The following is a 7,449-nucleotide window of genomic DNA, read 5'->3' as shown; positions in this document are numbered from 1 at the left end:
ATCTACATTTAATTATCATAAATATGATAAATACATAACAACCTCAGATTGAGCTGATTAATTCACGAGTTTGGTGTTATTCAGTTGTTGCTCAAATCCAAAGATTGGTTCAACTCCTTCAAAGATCTCTCTCCGTGAAAAATCAGAGCCTTTATTTTATGCTGAAACATAAATGTGTTTATTTATTAATCTTATTCAAATAGATTCATTGACACGCGCTTACCTCGTCAGTCTGGTTTTTGTGTTGCTTGAAGTCACTCCTTGCCCAGTCTTTTAATTCATTCCTGTTCCTGTCATCAGGTATTCTTTGAATTGCCTTTAAAATGTCTCTATACAGTTTCAACACTTGCTGCCTTGTCATAAACTAAAAACGGAGAAATTAATTAAGCGAAGAGCAACTTTTCAAAAGTTTACCTGTTTTAAAGACAAAGTTTTGGAAGGTATTCGTCCTGCCATGTTTGTTTTGTTTTGAAGCTCCAATCATATGGTCATAGTCTATTCTCTCGACACCTAGATGTCTCTGTTCAATTATTGTTAGACATGAATGGTCTTTGAGTTGGTCTTTATTCGAATTATAAAGTAAAAACTAATCGACTAATCCCTTACAAATTCAAATAATTTGATGAATGAAATGCATTTTTTTCATCGTTTTACAGATCACTTAGTATAAAGCAAAAAGCAATATTTACTAACGTATGACAACATACGTACTTCACTAAAATTACTTTTTATTCAAGTATTTTGTTGGATCAAAATCATCATCATAATCATCTTCAATTTTGATCTTCTCTTTCGGCTTTCTTCTTTCCAAACGAGCCTTCCTCTCACTCTCAGTCAGCAAAGTCAAATCCACAGGAAGCTGCAAGTTAAAAATTTCATTTTTACTTTTTTATAAGCTGTAAAAATTATGATATAATTTACTGTGATAATTTGTCTGGGCTCGTCATATCTAATACGAATGCTTGAACCATCAGGCAGGACTAGAACTGTTGGGTAAGTTCTGGTGAACGTTTCTCGATGAACTTTTGTGATACTGCCAGAGTTGGAGTTGAGAAATCTTCTTGACAAAACAGGTAAAATACATCTGGGGGCGCTGTAAAATTATTAAATGAGAAATTAATTAAATAAATTTCATTTTAACTATCCTTTTCTAATAAAACAAAACTAAGAAGTTGATTAATTGAAAATTAAGTATTTAATATTGCAAACGAATAATTTACATCATATGAAGGGAAAAAAAGACTTCAAATTTAATTTGCTTCAAAACCATGACTGACCTTAAAAGGAGTTTTGGTATGATTAATCTAGACATTTCATTAAAAACTCCTTAACTCTTCAGAATTCTCAAAGCAACTATTATAAATATTTAATTGAAATCTTTTGATAAAAAGTAAGAAAAACGAGGAGAAACTGGAGAAAAGACGAAAGAGGTGTGTTGTTGTTGCCACGCCCCCTTTTTGCTTTGAGCTTCGCGGTCGCGCCGCAGGAAGTTGCGCTCCGCCATATTGGAGTTCTTCCGGCATCCACCATGCCCGGGTTCAGCGACAAGGTTTGTATTTTTCGTGTTATTTTCCACAATTTGGACTCAAACACGGGGAAACCGCAACAATTTGAAGTCAAAATTAATCCAGGCTGTTTGCCGAATCCAAACTTCTAATCGACGATGACTTTTTCACGCCAAAATCGAGCCGAGCTGTCACGGTGTTTTCAATCCACGTGTCCACCATAGCGGCATGGGCTACTTCGGTCCGTCCTTTATTCAAAAGTCCTTTTTTGGTGGTTATCATTGTTTATAGACCTCTTACAACTGAACTTGAACTTTCCCGTTTTCTTCCAAATTCTGGCAGCTCAAAATGAAATTTGCAAGTGTTCAAAACAAGCTTCTCGGGAGAGGCGCGCGGTTCGAAACTGTCTTAACATCTTGGGCCCCTGCATGCCAAATTTGTTGTATTTTTGCTCCAATCTTGTTACTTACCAACATTTTCTCATTTCAGGCCATCGTGATCGATGGCAAAGGCCATCTCTTGGGTCGTTTAGCTGCCGTTGTGGCCAAAACTGTTCTCCAGGGAAACAAAGTTGTCGTTGTCCATGCGGAACAACTTAACATCTCTGGAAACTTTTTCAGGTTTGATAATTTTCATTTTTATTCAACTTAATCTCGCAAGTGCCTAGTTTGAAAGAAATTAAAATTTACTTTTAATTCTGGATTGAAACCAGAGTATGTAGTGTAAACATTGATGAAAACAAAACAACTTATTATTCAAAACACTTAAAATGATTAGTTCGTTTTGATGTATCAAAATGCTTTAAATTTGTGCAATGCGTTTGAATCGCAATGTAAAAGACTTAAATAATTAATTTTCATTTCGCCTTGAAACCAAAAATGTTCTTGTCACAAAGTCTTGTTTGTTAATTGTGATGAAATGTAACTCGTTCAATTTGGCTAAATTTTTTATTTTTCTTTACAGAGCTAAGCTGAAATACTTGGCGTTCCTTCGTAAGAGGTGTAATGTCAACCCTGCCAGAGGCCCATTCCACTTCAGAGCACCCAACAAAATTTTCTGGAGAACTGTTAGAGGTAAATAGTGAAAACCTACAATTAATAATTGTAAATTTTAACATGATGTGACCTTTCTTACCTACATTATTTGATAAATAATGAAAAGAAACCTTTTTGAATCTGAAGTAATAAATATTTAGGATTTTCCTGTTTTACGAAGTTTTTTTATCAAATTTATAAAAATATTTTTTTGTTTTGTTTAAAGGAATGTTGCCCCACAAAACCGAACGTGGAAAGGAGGCTTTGCGCAGGCTGAAGACCTATGACGGCTGCCCACCACCCTACGACAGGAGAAAGAAGGTTGTCGTGCCTGGCTCGATGAGGCTGTTGTGCCTCAAGCCTGGCCGCAAGTTCTGCCAGCTCGGCCGCCTGTCCCACGAGGTCGGCTGGAAGTACCAGCAGGTGGTGCGCACCCTTGAGACTAAGAGGAAAGTCAAGCAAGTGCTGAGGATGCGTAGGATCAAGTCCCTCAGGAAGGTGACCAAGCAGTCTAGGGGTTTGGTGGCAAAGATGACCAAGCCTTACGATCAGCTCATCAAATCCTATGGCTACAATTGAAAAGATGATAATTGATAAAAATTTCTCATGTAAGATCACTCCGCGTTTCATTAATTTAACTATAAAATTTTATTACCCGCTAGATGTTTTCTTATTCAGTTCGAATGCATTATGATTTATAACAATCAAAAATTAAATAAAAAAAAAATACAGCAGCAATGGAAAAAAGGAAGTAAAAAACCAAATATAAATTTAACGGAAAAAATGGCAGTTATGAAAAAAAGGAAGATTCACATTTTGGGTGAAATCGTAACAACAAAAAATTTATTTACTTAAAGCGTGTTATTGAACGAAATCAACATTTTCTCAAAAACTCTTAGCCTTGCCCTTAACATTCAAAATCCGATATGATTCCTGGGTTACTACCCACTCGGGTTTTTAGTATCGATGGTAGAGGTGCCAAGCGGCAGCTACGCGAAACAGCGGCCAATAGTGAAATTGCAGGAAAGCCAAACCAAGCAAGCTCTGGTTGACGGGAGAAACTACTTTTGCCGAAGTGTCTGTCGCCTTCCGATAAGGCCAATGCCTCTTTAATAGTCCAACGTCGAGGCAGCCAAAACCCTGCGGAAGACCTTTTGTGAGACGGCGGCGGATTCGGCTCAACTTCTGGCCGGAGTGTGCGAGCTGAGCGACGGACGATGTCTTCAGGGCGGCCGATAAAGTGCGTGGTCGTCGGCGACGGCACGGTCGGCAAGACGTGCATGTTGATTTCCTACACGACCGACAGCTTCCCGGGCGAATACGTGCCGACGGTGTAAGTGCCTCAGAACATAAATTTTGCCCAATTTTCCTAAATAATAAAAATTCATCATTTATCTTCCTCGATCATGTCTCGGTTCACTGAGATATTATGCTCAACAAAATTTCCCAATTGGTTTTTTTAAAGAATTTTTGATTTTGAGAATGTAATTCTTTTTAATCACATTTACAGGGTTAGATCGAATAACCCTTTCTCTTCTAAGCTCGTCTCATCTTCCGCAGAGAAAAGCACGGCTGATGACGCCTGACAATAAAACGTCTTTCGATAACTTTCATTAAAACTTTTTGATGGCGGCAGCTCATTAGCATACGACAAATTAACTGTCACAACAAACAATTCCTTTTTTTTAATTTTGATTTCTACCTCTTGAATAAGATATTATTTAAATGTGATTGTAAAGTAATTGTTAACATATAATTAATTCTGAAATCCAAACAGATTTGACAACTACTCAGCACCCATGATCGTGGACAGCATCCCTGTTTCCCTTGGCCTTTGGGACACGGCCGGACAGGAGGACTACGACCGACTGCGGCCCTTGAGTTACCCACAGACTGACGTATTTCTCATCTGCTTCTCCGTGGTGTCCCCCAGCTCTTGTGATAACGTCACGGCCAAGTGGGTGCCGGAAATCAAACACCACTGTCCAGACGCACCAATAATTCTAGTCGGTACGGCCGCAATCGTCAAGTTTTTTAATAAAATAATAGCAATAAATTTTTTGGCTAAATTACATATTTTTGTCTAAGCTGAAATGTCTAGACTTCAAATTTTGAAAGATGTGCTCCTCATCTAAAGAATTTAAAGTAGATGCATTTTTTTTTTAAAATTATTATTCTGACATATTTTTACACCATCCAAAAATATCTCTGCTTCATTTTTAAATTTTCATTTTATTCTTCTTATTTTTGTCTTCAACACTTTTCAGGCACAAAGATTGACTTGAGGGAAGACAAGGAGTCTCTGGCAATTTTGTCCGAGCAAGGAATGAGTCCGATTCGCAGAGAGCAGGGCCAGAAGTTGGCCAACAAAGTCAGGGCTGTTCGTTACATGGAGTGCTCTGCCCTCACACAGCGTGGACTGAAACAGGTAAAATAAAAATAAATAATTGATAAGATTGAAACTGACTGAAATTTTGCATGCAGGTGTTTGACGAGGCCGTCAGGGCCGTTTTAAGACCAGAACCTCAGAAGCGGAGGCAGCGCAAGTGTTTAATTATGTAGTGTGGAAATGCGACACGCTCTCGATGGTAGCTAAATAACTTTTTTATACATTTTCCTGACAGTCAAACGAGAGAGTGACGTTTTTAAGCGGCACAAGTTGACATTTGACTAAAGCAAAAAAGGTTTACCACTAGACGAAGTCCTCTGGTTCAGTTTCAAGCGCTCACAATTAAAATGACAATACCCATGTCATATCAGTTAATTAACCAATGCTGCATTTCATACTTTTGCAATTTCTCGCTTTTTATTACTTTTCGGAATGTGTTCTTTTTTGTGTATTTTTGTGCCAAGTAATCTCATCCTTTTTTTAATTGACTTTAATTTTATTTTACTGTATATCTGATAACACAAACTGATTTTGACGTCTTGCATTTAACGTTGATCGCAACAGCTACTTAAAAACATTTTTAATATTACTACTGATTACTACTATTTGTACATTATAAAATTAAGAGTCATTTTTAATCACATCTTTTGTCATATTTGTTCTAGTTTGTGTGCATGAAACCAAAGTTGTAGTTTAACATTTTTTATTAAGGAAAAAAATGACATTTTATACCTCATCCCTTTTATACATGCCAACATTTTATACAAATAATGCAACTCTTTCAACTATGAAAGTGGTTTAAACAAATGCTTTGATTTTGATGAAATGAGGAAATTTAGTATAAAAATTTAACTCACATTGAAATAAAAATATCTATCATTTCATCAAGATTGACTGCCAAATTTCTTCAAGATCATACTGCTTTTTTTAATTTTTAAACACCAAATCGCAGCAATATAAAACAAACCGACAAAACAAAAATTGAATTTGGCAATCCTAGTCATCTAGACTTTCTGTTCTTTGGACTGGTGTTTTGGTTCCATGAAAATAAGTTCATTTTCAATCTGAAGCCATTGCAGGGAATTATTCAAATTTTCTAGTTTCCCTTTCAGGTGCAATGGAAAAAAATGTTCCAGTAAAACAAAGAACACTGTAAATAATTTTGCAAATCAGATCAAAATAACCTACAGTATTTTTGATGTTCTGCAAATTAATATTTTTGACTCTGTCAGAAAAGTAAGGCACTGGATTTGAAACTCCTCGTCAGCATTCACTCGATTGTAATTAATTAATTATGATGATTAAAAATCCTACTTTGGTAGAAAGTAAGTCAGTTTGTAACGAGGTGATTAATTATTTAAACATGATGCATGTGCCTTCTATCAACACACTGTGTAAGCAACTCATTGATATTGAATATGAATTATTATGCCAGCGCGTAATGATACTATGTATAGTCTCGACGAATTCCTCAATTGTAAGCAAAACACGCTGATGTGAGATCATTACTGAATACTCTCTATTGTTTTGTCTTACTCTCCTCGTATATTTGAGTAGATTTGAAGCTTGTGAAATGATATTAAAGTAATAAAAGAAAATTGCATAACCAACATTAAATTTATTTTCAGTTTTTAAAACCTGTGATTCATTAATTTAAATTTGGTGAAAAATAATTAAAAAGAAGGTCAAATATTTGAGAGGGCAATGATGAGACCATAAAATCTGCAAATTTATTATTTGATGGGTATTTATTGGTGTTAATAAATATTTCTAAATTGCCTTGCTAATTGCTGTTAATAGCGATAATGCCAGTTAGTGGAGCGTAAATCAATGCTTGTTATAAAAAGCTGCTCTCCTTGAATTGAAAATGTCAATTTGCACTTGGATCCTAAGAGATCTGATATATTTTTTTGTTACTCCACATGATATTGGCAATGGTAGTCATACTAGTCATCAATTTCTTACTTAGATATACTTGCTGATTAAATAAAGAAAGGTTAAAATTTCATCATTCAACAAGTAAGTCAAAATAGTTTAGAGATTGTACAATTTTTCCACAAATTGATATTGAATGCAATTTTTCCAGCAGAATCGTTATTAAATTTATAAATTCAGCGAGCCATAAATTTTTAATGTAATTATTTTATTTTGCCACTTTTTTTGTATAATATTTTCAGGTCATTCTTTCTTCTTTCTTGATAGCTGAGCAAGTGAGCAGTAAGGAAGGGATAATTTTCTTCCTTATTAATAAAATCTAGCAGGTGATAGTTCAGCTATATTGTAGGTTAGATACATTCTTTGCAGTGATAATGATATGCATATGCACCACATTATATATTGCGCACGAGTCTGCATCTGTAATAAAATTAATTGTGCAGTCTGGTTTACATATTAATGCGTGCCCTGTCTGGCACACACACTGTATAATATTTATTTTTTTGCAGCAAGATCTTATGTAATGATGCATATTGAGAGAAGAGAATGCAGCTCTGCTCTGGAATTAAGCTAAGGAGCAATAAGT

The 7,449-nt window shown here is 35.5% G+C and overlaps 4 protein-coding genes across 4 annotated transcripts; 2 read left to right on the top strand and 2 right to left on the bottom strand.

Annotated features, from left to right (window-relative positions):
• Positions 1 to 22: 22 nt before the first annotated feature.
• LOC132197452 (LYR motif-containing protein 2) lies at positions 23 to 598 on the bottom strand. Its single transcript, XM_059620749.1, has 3 exons — positions 415 to 598; positions 224 to 364; positions 23 to 161 (listed from the first exon to the last, which is right to left on the bottom strand). The coding sequence occupies exons 1-3, from the start codon at positions 454 to 456 to the stop codon at positions 81 to 83; spliced, it is 264 nt and encodes an 87-aa protein (XP_059476732.1). The 5' UTR covers positions 457 to 598; the 3' UTR covers positions 23 to 80.
• On the bottom strand, positions 580 to 1,464 carry LOC132197451 (large ribosomal subunit protein mL55). The gene is made up of 3 exons (XM_059620748.1): positions 1,278 to 1,464; positions 922 to 1,093; positions 580 to 859 (listed from the first exon to the last, which is right to left on the bottom strand). The coding sequence occupies exons 1-3, from the start codon at positions 1,310 to 1,312 to the stop codon at positions 722 to 724; spliced, it is 345 nt and encodes a 114-aa protein (XP_059476731.1). The 5' UTR covers positions 1,313 to 1,464; the 3' UTR covers positions 580 to 721.
• Positions 1,400 to 3,156, top strand: LOC132197449 (large ribosomal subunit protein uL13). The gene is made up of 4 exons (XM_059620746.1): positions 1,400 to 1,549; positions 1,995 to 2,125; positions 2,469 to 2,578; positions 2,766 to 3,156. Exons 1-4 carry the CDS (start codon positions 1,529 to 1,531, stop codon positions 3,116 to 3,118), a joined length of 615 nt encoding a protein of 204 aa, XP_059476729.1. The 5' UTR covers positions 1,400 to 1,528; the 3' UTR covers positions 3,119 to 3,156.
• A 376-nt stretch (positions 3,157 to 3,532) lies between these two features.
• Positions 3,533 to 6,558, top strand: LOC132197450 (ras-related C3 botulinum toxin substrate 1). The gene is made up of 4 exons (XM_059620747.1): positions 3,533 to 3,872; positions 4,317 to 4,549; positions 4,807 to 4,967; positions 5,024 to 6,558. The coding sequence occupies exons 1-4, from the start codon at positions 3,757 to 3,759 to the stop codon at positions 5,099 to 5,101; spliced, it is 588 nt and encodes a 195-aa protein (XP_059476730.1). The 5' UTR covers positions 3,533 to 3,756; the 3' UTR covers positions 5,102 to 6,558.
• The last annotated feature ends 891 nt before the right edge of the window (positions 6,559 to 7,449 follow it).

This window comes from Neocloeon triangulifer, unplaced genomic scaffold (genome assembly GCF_031216515.1).
Source record: "Neocloeon triangulifer isolate White Clay Creek 2 clone unplaced genomic scaffold, ASM3121651v1 ptg000012l, whole genome shotgun sequence".
Lineage (NCBI taxonomy): Eukaryota > Metazoa > Arthropoda > Insecta > Ephemeroptera > Baetidae > Neocloeon > Neocloeon triangulifer.
Note: the sequence above shows the minus strand (reverse complement) of the source record. Positions and strands in the feature narration are given on the sequence as shown.

What these genes read in the sequence shown, in the direction of transcription:
- LOC132197452 (XM_059620749.1), bottom strand. Translation starts at nt 456, where the DNA reads ATGGCAGGACGAATACCTTCCAAAACTTTGTCTTTAAAACAG. An exon ending in AAACTTTGTCTTTAAAACAG is followed by an intron (nt 365 to 414) that starts GTAAACTTTTGA and finishes CTCCGTTTTTAG; the next exon opens with TTTATGACAAGGCAGCAAGT. An exon ending in ACAAAAACCAGACTGACGAG is followed by an intron (nt 162 to 223) that starts GTAAGCGCGTGT and finishes TTTATGTTTCAG; the next exon opens with CATAAAATAAAGGCTCTGAT.
- LOC132197451 (XM_059620748.1), bottom strand. Translation starts at nt 1,312, where the DNA reads ATGTCTAGATTAATCATACCAAAACTCCTTTTAAG. An exon ending in ATACCAAAACTCCTTTTAAG is followed by an intron (nt 1,094 to 1,277) that starts GTCAGTCATGGT and finishes ATAATTTTACAG; the next exon opens with CGCCCCCAGATGTATTTTAC. An exon ending in AGCCCAGACAAATTATCACA is followed by an intron (nt 860 to 921) that starts GTAAATTATATC and finishes TTTAACTTGCAG; the next exon opens with CTTCCTGTGGATTTGACTTT.
- LOC132197449 (XM_059620746.1), top strand. Translation starts at nt 1,529, where the DNA reads ATGCCCGGGTTCAGCGACAAG. An exon ending in TGCCCGGGTTCAGCGACAAG is followed by an intron (nt 1,550 to 1,994) that starts GTTTGTATTTTT and finishes TTCTCATTTCAG; the next exon opens with GCCATCGTGATCGATGGCAA. An exon ending in TTTCTGGAGAACTGTTAGAG is followed by an intron (nt 2,579 to 2,765) that starts GTAAATAGTGAA and finishes TTTTGTTTAAAG; the next exon opens with GAATGTTGCCCCACAAAACC.
- LOC132197450 (XM_059620747.1), top strand. Translation starts at nt 3,757, where the DNA reads ATGTCTTCAGGGCGGCCGATAAAGTGCGTGGTCGTCGGCGACGGCACG. An exon ending in GGCGAATACGTGCCGACGGT is followed by an intron (nt 3,873 to 4,316) that starts GTAAGTGCCTCA and finishes AAATCCAAACAG; the next exon opens with ATTTGACAACTACTCAGCAC. An exon ending in CACAGCGTGGACTGAAACAG is followed by an intron (nt 4,968 to 5,023) that starts GTAAAATAAAAA and finishes TTTTGCATGCAG; the next exon opens with GTGTTTGACGAGGCCGTCAG.